This window comes from Pinus tabuliformis, chromosome 1_2, assembly GCF_031772625.1.
Source record: "Pinus tabuliformis cultivar Carrire ecotype Pingquan chromosome 1_2, CPIR1, whole genome shotgun sequence".
Taxonomy (NCBI): Eukaryota; Viridiplantae; Streptophyta; class Pinopsida; order Pinales; family Pinaceae; genus Pinus; species Pinus tabuliformis.
In genome coordinates this window covers 353,785,209-353,798,838 of record NC_142298.1, presented here as the reverse complement: position 1 = coordinate 353,798,838, position 13,630 = coordinate 353,785,209, and the positions used below count along the sequence as shown (strand labels likewise).

General features: G+C 39.1%; 1 protein-coding gene across 1 annotated transcript in view; it reads left to right on the top strand.

Annotated features, from left to right (window-relative positions):
* Positions 1-13,630, top strand: part of EMB2458 (FtsH extracellular protease family) — a 462,403-nt gene that overhangs the window by 64,723 nt on the left and 384,050 nt on the right. The window contains exons 3-5 of the mRNA XM_089395178.1: positions 7,736-7,936; positions 8,328-8,618; positions 8,735-9,004. Coding sequence (XP_089251304.1) covers positions 7,736-7,936; positions 8,328-8,618; positions 8,735-9,004 — 762 coding nt within the window. The remainder of the gene's footprint in view (positions 1-7,735; positions 7,937-8,327; positions 8,619-8,734; positions 9,005-13,630) is intronic.

The following is a 13,630-nucleotide window of genomic DNA, read 5'->3' as shown; positions in this document are numbered from 1 at the left end:
TATTTTAATGCTGATGTGATTGCTAATCTGGAAAAAATATTGAGCTAACTGTGAAAATTGAAATAAATTGCTCTAAGCATAGAACATACCTAAAATTAACAGACTCCCTCCATCCACTTTACATGCCAACATATTTCCCAACACCCAATTACAAAAATAGAAATTCATCTTCGCAAAATTAGTTTAATTGGGGATATTACAGTGGTGGTAACATGGGTTGGTGACTATGGGTCACAACAATATCACCTCTTACATTGAGTTCATTGAGAGACTCTTTGAGCGGTTTGACAGGAAGGATCCGAAACTTCCCTATAGAGAGCTGGCACAACTCAAGCAGACAGGTAGTTCGGAGGCCTACTTTTCAGATTTTCAGACGCTGACAGTCATGGTCACAAATATTTTAGAGGCCAGATTGGCGATGCTATTTGTAGAGGGGTTTGTAGAACCTCTACGTGGTTGGTTCAAAGGATTTGAACCCACCATTCTTCGTGTGACAGTCAACAAGATCAGGGACTTGTAGGATGCCACTTCTAAAAATAAATTCACTCCTAAATCTTGTTTCTCTCAGAAAGGTAAAGAATTCAAGCCCTTTTAAAAGGAGTGGATCGAGAAACCGAAGATGGACGAGGAGACCCAAAAGGAGCTTAGAAAGAAGAAATTTTGTTTCAATTGCTAGGAACAATGGGCACTGGGGCACAAGTGTGTTGGTAAGGACAAGGTGGGCAAGGCTCACTATATTGAGGTGTACTCGGAGAGTGACAATGATGATGGGGATGAGGAGCCAATACAAGGGTAGGTACAAAGACAGGTACAAGGACAAATGCACTAGACAGTTGGAGGCAAGTCCTCACATGCAGAGGGCAAAGCTCCTACTATTGCCTCTATGTCAGGATTCCCTAGATATCACACTTTTAGAGTCAGAGGGGTTCTAATTGGGCACAAGGTGATAATATTGATTAATAGTGGGGCTTCCCACAATTTCATATATGTGGACATGGTGGAACAAAGAGGGATTCCTACTGAGGAGTTCGATGGTTTTACAGTACCCGAAAAACATTAGATGGACTGTAATAGATATATCTCGAAACTACAACTAACCATGGGGAACTATACAATGACAAAGGAATTTTTTGTGGTGGATGTGCCAGACACTAATGTAGTGTTGGGTTGTTAGTGGATTTACTACATTGAAGAAGTACACCACGGACCAACAAAACATGGAAATGGAATTCAAAGACCTAGTAAATGGCAGAAGGGTGGTTTTGGGGGCCATGCATCAGTACCTGCCAATGTTGCACGAAGTGGGGACGAAACGAGGATGTTTTTTGGAAGCGGGGATGCTGAAGCATCAATTTCCAAAAATCTAGGAAGCGAAGCGATATATATATATATATATATTTTTTTTTTTTTTAATTTTTAATTTTTAATTTTTTTATTTTTTTGCATTTATACTCAAAACAAACATCCCAAATACCAAATTAGTGTAGAAGACATGAAAACATGCATATTTTTGCATAAATCAAGATAGATATAACATCCATTGTACATTAATGATTAATTCTTCGAGCATCAACCATTTAGATGCATCAACCATCTAGAATCTAGATTCTTTTCCTCTTGTCTAGCCTTTGCCTCTAGCTCGATTGTCTAGGGATATTAGTCAACATTGCCCAATTTTGATCAAACTACCTAATCCAAGACTTAAAATATGGTAGAAAAAGCTTAACATGCTTGATCGATGATTTTGACTTGATTGAAAGGTAATTTTTTGCTAAGGGCGTGACAAAGGAGTTCAACAATTAACACCATCAACACTAGGGTACATATAGGGCTTGGTGCTCTTTATTAAATGCTAATCGCATACCTTCATACTTGATATAATCTTAATGAAATGCCACAATCCCATTGATCCTGGATTCCTGAAAACTGTTAAGTCTGCTGAATTTTGAATAAGATATGAAATTCTATTTTCTCCATATGAAGTCCAATGAGGCTGGAACCACTCTCAAACATTTTGAGTCATTTCATGGTAATGTTAAAAATTTAAGTGAAATGATGAAAATGAAAAATAAAGGAGAATGTCACGTTTACTTTAAGAATTTAACATTACCATGAGGGATGAATTGGGGCTTTATTCCCTTCATTCCTCAGCCCTAACCCAAGGTGGAACCACCCCCAACAAGCAAACTCACCAAAAAAAAAATAAAATAAAAAAAACTGATTTTTTTAGGCCGCGCGACGCACTTTTCTGAAGCACGTACGTAATCGTATGGGAACCGTACAATTTCGCCTCCGAAGCGCCGCGCTTCATATGGCCAAAGCGTCATATGAAACGCGTTTCGGAAGGACGCTTCTGGAATTTCCAGGAAGCGTCATTATTAGTCCGAAACGCGTTTCGAAATTTTGGAACCGCGTTTCAGGAGGCGCTTCCTGGACGCATCCGTACAGACCGCGTTTCGAGGGTTAGATCCAGGGGGGACATTTCCTGCAACATTGGTACCTCCTAAACCTAGTATCATGCAACCACATGGAGGCAGTATTGAGGCGAGGAAATATTGAGTGGGCAGTAGAGTGCCTTATTTCAAACAAGAGGCAACCAGAACAACCACAACAACACTTAGACGACATTCAGGGATTGCTTGGTAAACACCAAAAAGTTTTTGCTGACATCCCTCTAGGTAGACTGCCAAACAAGGGTTTTGAGCATGTTATAGAACTTGAGGAGGGTGTCCAGGCAATGATAACCATTCCTTATTGACATCCCAAGGTCTACAAAGATGAGATAGAGAAGGCCATAAAGGAGTTGTTGAGGTTGGGCCATATTCGACCTAGCTCCAGTCCGTTCGCTTCTTCGGTAGTGATGGCTAAGAAGGACGACACCTTGCAGATGTGCATAGACTACCAGGCTCTCAATAAGAGGACAATCAAGAACTGATATCCTATTCCCAGGATTAATGAGTTGATGGATGAATTGAAAGGGGCCAAATATTTTTCAAAGATTGATCTTCGTTCCGGCTATCATCAGATTTAGGTTCGGGAGCAAGACATCCTGAAGATAGATTTTAGGTACCACTATGGGCACTACGAGTTTTTGGTTATGCCATTTGGGCTAACCAATGCTCTCATGACTTCCCAGTCTTGTATGAACCATGCGTTCTATAAGTAGTTGCGAAAGTACTTGCTTGTCTTCTTCGATGACATATTGGTCCACAACAAAACGTGGGTAGACCGTTTGAGCAACTTGGACGAGGCATTAGGAATTCTTGAGGAGAAGGAATTATATGCAAAGGAGTCCAAGTGTGAATTTGGCATGACGAAGATGCTCTACTTAGGGCATGTGATTCGTCATGATGGGCTTCAGGTGCACCAGGAGAAAATCCGGGCAATCATTGAGTGGCCCACCCCAAAGAATCTTACAGAATTGAAGAGCTTCCTTGGTCTTTGCACTTACTACAGGAAGTTTGTTAAGGGGTTCTCGCTGTTGACAATTCCTCTTGCAGACTTCACCATGAAGGGAGCCTTTAGCTGGTCGGAGAAAGCACATGAGACATTCGAGAGGATGGAGGAGGTGATGAGTATGTGTCCTGTGCCTGCACTACTAGATTTCACCCAACCATTTGTGTTGGAATGCGGCACTTCGAAGATGGGAATAAGAGCAATCCTTATGCAGAATCATCACCCCATAGTGTTTGAGAGCCGCAAACTTAGAGATTATGAGCGACACTATTCGATATATGACAAAGAGATGTTGGCCATCATGCATGCATTGGCCAAATTTAGACAATATCTAGTGGGGAACAGGTTCAAGGTGAAGACAGACCATAACAACCTGAGGTTCCTCATGGAACAGAAAGAACTGAGTGAGAGGCAGCAAAAGTGGATCAGTAAATTGTAGGCCTACATGTCAAAGGCAAAAACCAATGTTGCGAATATTGACATCGGGATAAAGTCGGCAAGGGTCCGGAAAGCCAAAAAATTGTAAAAATCGGGAAAATATCGGCCAAAATTGACAAAATTAAGATACCATAAAAATATATTTAAAAATCGGCAAACATCGGCTAGGCCAAAATATTGTGATTTCAAGATAAAATTGGGATGTTGTCGAGATGTTCACAACACTGGCAAAAATAATATAGTGGCCAATGCACTTTCGAGGATGCCACCCACCTTCTCACTGATAGAGATGAGATAGATGAATGGAATTCGTTGCTGCTTGTAGAGTATTCAAAGAATAAATTTGCCTGTGAGATTCTAGAGGGGTGATTCATGATGATAGGTACCGGTTTGTGAATGATATCATTTACTATAAAAACCGGATCTATCTGGTACCAAAGTCACAACTCAAGGAGAGAATTATGCAGGCAACTCATAGCTCACCCTTAGCAGGGCATCCGGGGTATGTAAAGACCTACAGGAAGATTAGGGAGAGGTTCACTTGGAAGGGCCTCAAGATGGATGTGTTGAGGTTCGTGGGGGAGTGCAACACTTGTTAATAGAATAAGGCAAAGCATACTCATCCAGTAGGTGTACTGCAACCACTCTCCATCCCAAAGCAGAAGTGGGAGAGCGTTTCCATGGACTTTATCATTGGATTACCCCTGACGCAGGGCAAATATTGCATATATGTGGTGGTAGATCGACTCACGAAATTTTCTCATTTCTTTGCCATATCATCAAAATATTCAACATTGCAGGTGGTTGAGCTATTTTTCAAGGAGGTGTTTAGATTACATGGGTTACTGAAGACCATTATCAGTGATAGAGATAGTAGGTTCATGGGCGGCTTTTGGTAGGAGCTTTTCAGACTTGTGGGGATTGAGCAAACCACCCATAGACTGATGGGCAGACAAAGATAGTCAACAAATGGCTGGAAGGCTATCTCTGGAATTATGTAACCGACCAACAAAAGGCATGGGTAAAGTGGTTGCATCTGGGAGAGCATTGCTACAATACCACTTTCCACATGTCCATCGACATGACTCCCTTCAAAGCATTATCTGGATATGACAGCCCAACATTTGCAGACAAGATATTTAGGGATAGTTGGGCAACTTTGGCCAGGGACTGGATTCAGGAGAGCCAAGATATTTTAAAGGTCCTCAAGGACAATTTACACATGGCTTAGAATCAACAAAAATTATATGTAGAGAGACATAAAGTGGAATGCAACTTTGAAGTGGGAGATATGGTGTACCTCCAGCCCCACAGATAGTCATCACTCAAAACAAAAGGGGTGGAAAAGCTTAAACCCAGGTTCTATGGGCTATTCAGAATTTTGAAGCGAGTGGGAGAAGTGGCCTATTAACTCGAGTTTCCTGAAGGGTGAAAGATTCATAACTTCTTTCATGTCTCATGCTTGGAAAAGGTCCTAGGACAACATGTTGTCACTTCCACATAACTCCCACCATTAGACGAGGAAGGAGAATTGATCTTGGTCCCGAAAAGGATCCTAAAAACAAGGGAGAGGAAGTTGCGGAGTAGAACAGTAAAGGAGTACTTGGTAAAGTGGAAGGATTTACCTGTGGAAGACGCCACCTAGGAAGGTGAGTAGGTGCTCAAACATCTTGAGTTGAAATTGCTTGAGGACAAGCAATCTTGGGTGGGGAGGACTGTAATGTCCCCGACCACTTAGGAAGCTTATGATGAAGTCCGCTAGCCTAATGTGGTTCCCGTAGGCTAAAGCGGGGAAAAATTTAATAAGGGGACTTAATTTGCCTAAGGAAACATTATAAAAATCTAAGGGGTGAAAATGGGACATTTCCTAGGCAAGTGAAAAGTCACTTTAACTTTATAAAGTGAAAATATTATAAAGTGACTTTATAAAAGTTAAAAGGGTAAAATGGCGGAAAAAGTGACCATAAGTTTATAAAAGAGGAAAAATGAAGAGACTCTCCTCATTTGTACATTTGAGTTTTTGAAAAAGGAGCTCTTGGAGAGAGTTTTGAAGGAGAAGCTTAGGGTTTGGAAACTGTAGCCGCCGTAGCTGGTTTCAATGTTAAAACTAGACATTCTAACCGGTTCAAGGAGCGGAATCACTCATAATTCACCATCGGAATCCAAAGGAGAAAAAGATTTACAAGAGATTTGAGCTAGAAGAGGTGTTATCAGTTGAATCTCTGATTTATTATTCTTCATTTATTATCTTTCAGGTTGGAGAAAAATCGTGGGAGCCAAAGATTCAAGCCCAGTTCTGAAGCTAAGCCACTGTTGAAAGAGAGAATGATTTCCACTCTTTCTGCTGTTCGATTCATCTGTGGTAGAGGCCGAGTTGAGGAATAAAATACTGGGTCGAGTTCTGGTCACCAGTGACTCGAGTTGCCTTCAGTTTGGAAGGAGGAGCTGCTATCCTCTTTGCTGGGTCTAATGTGCACGTTGGAGGCCGAGTTTCCACATTATTAGCTGAGCCGAGTTTCCCTTGTCATCTTGGAGGAGTTCAGTTGGCACAGAAATTGATTTGCTCTGAGTATGAGGATGGGATCTCTGCTAGATTATCTTCTGGGTGTATATGCTTGAAGGGGACAGGTTCTCACTCATAAATCTGAGTCCTTAGTCTGTATGCTGAATTAGTTTTGCTTCATGGTGGAAGGCAGCGCTGTAAGGGAACAGTTCCAGCCTTACTAAGTCATTGTATCTCCAGTTTTGGGACGTTTTGATTTGCTGTACATAAAGGAGAAAATTCTGAGTTTATGTGTCTTTGAGGAGTTGATATACTACATCAAACCATCCATTGTACCCATGTTCCTCTGCTCTATTTGTTTCCAATATATTTGCATAGTAAATATAAAAAAGAAGCTGTCTATTTGCTCTCTTTCTATGACAGAAATTATATATATATATCAGTCCTATGTAAACTCCTTTTTGGAATATATTAATTTGGACTTTTTTTGGCTTTATTTTTGGGTGCATGTCATTTACTGTGTGTATTTTCTGAGCTAAAATTGTAAGAAAACACGTACAGCAGTACACAGTTAAACAGTTCGACGAAATGCTTCACTGAAACTATAGCACAAACTCAGAAATTTAGTATGAGAAATTAAGGTTATCAAAGGAGGAATCTCACTCAACCATTCTGAAGATGTTTGTTTTTAATTAGAAAATCATGTTTTATAATAGGGTTGTATGGTATGTGAATTGGAGTGCTTTCCTTTGTCTGATATACTATCTACTTCACTATCTAGGATTTACCCTTTTGGGCTCACTCCCTGTTTATTTTATTGTCTTCTCTTTCTTTCTTTCTTGAACCTAGGTCTTAGACTGCTTAGGAGAGGCTCTAAGCAAACCTTGTTCTTGTCAAATATTGTTCTTTGTATTCCCGTTGATCTGTTTTGGTCACTAGTGGACAAAAATATAATTTGAAGATGAGCTAATTTAGTTGCCATGATTTTATAGCCACACATCCTTTTGTATTAAGGGATAGATTAATGGGTTGAAAATGAAAAGAGATGGGAGATGGATCAGCTAATTTAGTTGCCATGATTTTTTTTAACACAAGTTTGAAAATTACGTTATGTTTGTGCATTAAAAAGTGACAATCTCTCTAATGATAGGCACACATCCTTTTGAATCGTTGGATAAGTTAATGGCTAGAGCATGGTATAATGAAAATGAAAAGAGATGGGAGATGGATCAGCTAATTTAGTTTCCATGATTTTTTTTTACACAAGTGAGAAAATTACCTTCTATTTGTGCATTAAAAATTGACAATTTCTTTTGTTACACAATGGTCTAATGATAGGCACGCATCCTTTTGTATCGGGATAGAGTAATGACTAGAACATGGTATAATGAAAATGAAAAGAGATGGGAGATGGATCCTTTTGCTGCTTCATATGCAGTTTCTAAAGGAATAGTAGGACGTGCACGTATTCGACATGACAGGGCTGTGATGTATATTGCACTTAAGGGTGATGACAGAGAATATTATGTTGATATCCTGGTATGCATTTCAATTTTCAAGCTCTTTTGATGCTTTTGTCTATCATGAGTTTTCTGTGAAAAAAATTATCACTCACTATTAGCACATTACATGACTTATCTACCTTTTCCTTTCTACTCATTTCTTGTGCAAGCGTATTCAATTATCTGCAAAATTAAAATAATTTCCAGCATACCTTTAAGTTAAGGCAAAATGATGATAGAGTTTTCTCAGAAAGCCAAAGAAAGGGGATTACAGGAAAATGTTTTCAACTTTAGTGTATAAATTGATATTTTGTCTTCATTTTTTGCATCTGATCTATTTTATTGTAGTTCATTAGGCTATTGTATTTTACTCTTGTCCTCACAGCATTCTGACTATTACCATTTATTTGTGCTGTAACCTGTTGAAGGCATTTGATGTTCTTTTCGAACAAGTTGGAGGCTTTGATGGACTTTATGTGAAAATGGTCACTTCAGGGATTCCGACCACAATAGAGTATATGTCGATACCATTTAAGGAATGGGAACTGAGACATCAAATTCTTGTTCCACTAAGATTTTGCTATAGGGTTCTCAATTTTTTCTGGTTGAAAGTGATATCTGTACCAGTTAATTGGTACTTTGGCAAGCTCAGTAATATTCTTGAAGTGGTCATGGTTCGAGTTGGTTTCCCTATTATTGAGTCCATTCTTCCATATCCGGTAAGCAGCATCCAAATTTTCTTGTGCTGTGCTGGTTAGTTTAGTTTAGTTTTGTTGTGATTTATGTTTTGTGCTTGAAAGTTTTTTGAAACTGCACATGCTATATGTTTTTCTAGATTCGGACGTCTTTCGGAATGGCATGGCCTGAGGATGTACAAGAAGATACTGAAGCAACATGGTACATGGTATATCAGATGGAGGCGGAAAAGAATGTCCAAGCTCGTTGGAATCCAGATACTCCTTTACTTAAGCAGCTGATAGGATTCACTTTTAACTGCTTCATTTATGGATATCCTCTTATATTAGCATTTCAATATCTCTGGAAGAGAACCCTTGGTATACAAGATATGCCTGAGACACCTTTACAGGAAAATCAAAAGCAAGTGGTACTGATGTTTGTTCTCATTGGCACCTTTTACTCACATTGTTCTCATCTTTGGTTAATTTTTTCCTATTTCTTGTTTTTACAAATGTTTTTTCACTCTTTAGTTTGATTTTTCCAATATTATTGTAACATCCCCCTGTTTACCCCTGCTACCTTAAACATACTGGTGATGGCCACACTAGCATGGAGAAAGCCACGACTGGCTGAAACCCTAATTAATAATTGATATTGAATTATTAATTCATTAATAAAAAATAAATAAAAATAAACAGCTGAAGGTGGACCGCCTTAAGGATCCTTGGTCTGAGGGAAGATTGCCGGGTTTTGCTCGTTGTCCTGAAAAGTCATATCCTTATCCACTAAGTAACCTGACACGTGGATTCAAGATTTGTCGGATATGGGGATTCAAGTGTCAGATTTGGACACGCTGACCCCCTGGAACAGGACACGTTCGGATACATATATATATATATATATATATTAAAAATTAGATATTTCTTACACAAGTTCTCATGAATGATATAAATTCATTGATTTCAAACATAGATCTTCATCTAGATGTAAGTTTTACTATTTACAAAGTAAGTTAGTAACATTATAGCATGCATAGTACATACAAAATTCAAGTACATGTCACATAAATGATAAATGAATGAATCATAAATTCTAAATTCATAAATGATAAATGATAATACATATTCAATTCATCAATGATCCAATAGGAGAAAGAAAAGATAATAAGATAAAGACACTGACAGCTGTAGTTTTCTCATTAAGTCATCAAAATCAAAATGTGTTACATAGGTAGTGCAATGCTAATGACAAATAGAAATAGAAAATACAAAACAACTACAAGTATACAAGCCTGAAGGCAGTAGGTAACTCATGACTCATGAGTCATCAATCCTGATAGTTATTATCAAAATTAGCATCACTGTCCTCATCATCATGGTCACCACTGCTTTCCTATGGTGCATATTCCTCCCTTGTATCCAAAGTCGCCTCTGCATCTGCTGGTGTGGAGGATGACCCCTTTACAGTATCACCATCATCAAATCTAACAGGGTTTAGCACTGGAACATTGAGATCCATGTTGGCCAATTCCAACTCAACACTACTGCCTAGACCCATATCATCAGGAAAGACATCCCACATCGTTGTCTTTCCCTTCAACCATTCTTCCCTCTGCCTGTAAATAAGACGAAGGTTGGTGTGCACATACACCATTGTCTCTGCCCTGGACTACTCAAGCCTGCTCTTCTTAACACTATACAAATTCCCATATGTGCTCCAATTCCTCTTGCAACAAGAGGATGAAGTCACCTGAGAGAGGAGCCTCATGGCTAATTGCTGTAGAGGAGGGCTTGTTGCCCCATGATTTGCCCATCAAGAATAGGGCTTCTTAGCCCCCCTATCTCTAATCACGTCATATCTTGCAAATCAACCAGTGCCAATGGAAAACTCTACAAAGGCATCCTCCACTTCATCAAGCAATGCTCTATCCTAAAAAACCCGCCTGAATGCATCTTTCCTCCCCTGTGAGATTTCACCATCCATGTGAGGAGGGAATTTGCGAGAAGGTCCACCATTCAACCACTCATGGTTGTACTATTTTGAGTTCAATGAATGAGCCAAACAATGTAAAGGTGTGCAATTCTTGTCCCATTTGCTGACAAGAATATCCTGTATAGTACCACGGAAGGCCTCTGGTGATGTCACAAACTCGGGGCACTCACTCTGTAGAATAATGCTCCTCACAGACTCAATCATGGAATCCCATCCCTCATAAACCTCTCCTAGGATGGGTTGGTCTGCATTTGCAAATTGAAGCAAAGAAATGATAGGGTCCATGATCTGAATAACTAGATCTACCCTTTCCCACCAAGCATCATCTGGCACTGTGTCCTTCACTCTTTTAGAGGCTACTTGATCTGTCTTTCTCCAAAAAGACCAAAACTTTGAAATAACCATGGCCCCAAGAGCAGTCTTGACCTCCCTCAACCTTTTCAACACGATGAATGAAGAGGCAAACCGTGTATCTGCAATCTTCAACAATGATAGATTGTTGTACTCCTTGTAGATAGTGAGGGCATTTATATGGATTTGTACAAAGTTACGGATATGCCGTGCATCCTCAATAATGTTACCAATCCAAAGCACATCAGAAGCAATGGATTTCAGTGCTAAGTTCAATGAATGGACAATGCAAGATGTCCAAAACACTTGTGGATATTTAGCTTCCACAACCATGCCAACAACCTTTCAAACATGTGCATTATCTGTAATGATTTGCACACAAGAATCAACACCTACATTTTCAATAACTTTAATAAACAACTCACCCATATATTGTGCATTCTTGTATTCTGCAAGTGTATCCACTGCTTTCAAGGAAACTGGACCATTCAAAGAAGACACTATGAAGTTGATGAGTGGGTGCCGTGCTGGATCTGTCCATCCATCAAAAACAATGCTAACCCAGATGTTGGCCATGATGCTTTAATAGGCTCAAGAATTTTTTGCACCTCTTCTTTTGCCTTCGTCAATAATGTGGTTCTAAGCTTCTCTGAACCAGGAGGCACATACCATGATGGAGCCCTTTGAGTTAGAGCTCGACACATCTCAATAAATAGAGGTGAGCGTGCAACATTAAAGGATATGAAGTTTTGATAGAAAAAAAGGTAATGGTAAGATCAAGCTCTTCCCGTTTCTCCTTTTGAAAAAGCTTGTCCATTGGACGAAGTGAAATTCCCTTTCTTTTTGCTGCTTGTCCCCCACTAGAACTCTCAAATGGGAATTTGTCGTTGCCTTCCCTGAAAAAGGGAAGGGGGTCATCATTCTTGGTTTTTTTTGATTTTGTAGCCACATTTGCCATACCAACAATGAACTCTCTTTCCATTTCTTTCCTCTTTTGTAAAGAAACTTTTGTACAAGCTCCAACTCCACAACTTGGTAAAGCCAACAAATGGCCTTTTACTAATAGCTTTCTTTTTAGTTATCCTATCTTCCCATAAAGCGTAATTGATTTTGTTGTCCCAGGACCAATTGTTATCTCTTACTATCTTTTTGATAATGGTTTTAAGACTCTTGTTACTTGATTCAGCCAGGTCATTACCCTGAGGATAGTAGTTAGACGAATGAGATAACACAATGCCATACTTAAAACAAAAGGATGAAAACTATATAGGACTAAAAGCCTTGGCATTAGCGGTGGTGATTTTAGCTGGGACACCAAATCTAGTAATAATATGATTTTCAATAAAATCCATTATGACCTTTTCAGTGGCATTCTTAGCAGGAATGGCTTCAACCCATTTAGTGAAATAGTCGGTAGCCGTCAAGAGCTATGAGTAGCCATTGCTAGAATTCTCATGGAATTTCCCAATGAAATCCAAACCCCAATGCTGAAAAGGTGCCTCAACAACAACAAGTTGTAGGGGCAGGGCAACTAGCTTCTACTTCCTAGTGAATATTTGGCAAGCTTGATAACTTATAACAAATTTATGAACATCAGAAAAGATAAAAGGCCAATAGTAACTAACTCAAAGGATTTTGTGGGCGGTAGTTTTAGTAGCGTAATGACCACCACAAAATCCTGAATGAAACTCGGAAATCAACTTTTTAGAATCTATCTCATCAACACATCTATGTACAATGCCCTCAGGATTTCTCCATCCAAGGTCATCCTTCATAAGGCAATACTTAGTGGCTTTTAATCTAAGAGCCCTTCTCCTATGAACAACTAAATGGTTAGGACATGTAACATTTAACAAGTACTAAATAATATCCTTGTACCATTCATGCTCTCCTAATCTTTGCAGCTCAGCCGAAGATGAATCGTTAAGACAAATCAAAACAAGAGCTTTTTCATTTCCCTCGGTCATCATTTCAGCCAAACCTTTACCTTTGACTAACTTGGTGGGTCTAATCTTTAAATCATATTCTTGAATCTTAGTAACCCACCTAGCATGAGTCCCTAAGCAATCAATTTTAGTTAATATATCTTTAATAGTAGAGTGTGGGACAAAAGCAATGATCTTGGAATAACCCACATAAGTACTGAAATGCTTACGAGATTTAACTAAGGCATAGGCTTGCTTTTCCATGGGAGTGTAATTTAATTTAGAATTCTGAAGGGCTCTACTCATGAAAGCTATAGGCTATTCGTGACTATCTTTATTCTTTTGTAATAGGACACCAACAATGGTATCTTCAAAAGCAAAAGAGAAAATCACGAAGCGCTTTGAATAATCGGGACTAACTAAGACAGGAGCTTTAGCAATAACACCTTTGATTTCTTGTAAAGCCTTTTTGCCATCGTCTTTCCATAAGAATTTAACATCCTTTTTTCAGAAAACTTTGAATAGGCTTTTGGCTATTTCTGCGTAGTTTGGAATAAATCTTCTAAGGAAATTGGTTTTCCCAAGAAAAGATTGAAGGGATTTGAGATTATGAGGGAGAGGAATCTTTTGGATTGCCTCAACCCTCTCAGGGTCAATCTTGATCCCATCCTTGGAAATGATGTGACCAAGCAACTTCCCTTTTGTTACTCCAAAAACAGACTTAGCAGGATTCAAAGAGATTCCAAATTCTCTGCATCTATTAAAAACCTGCCTAAGATGACCTA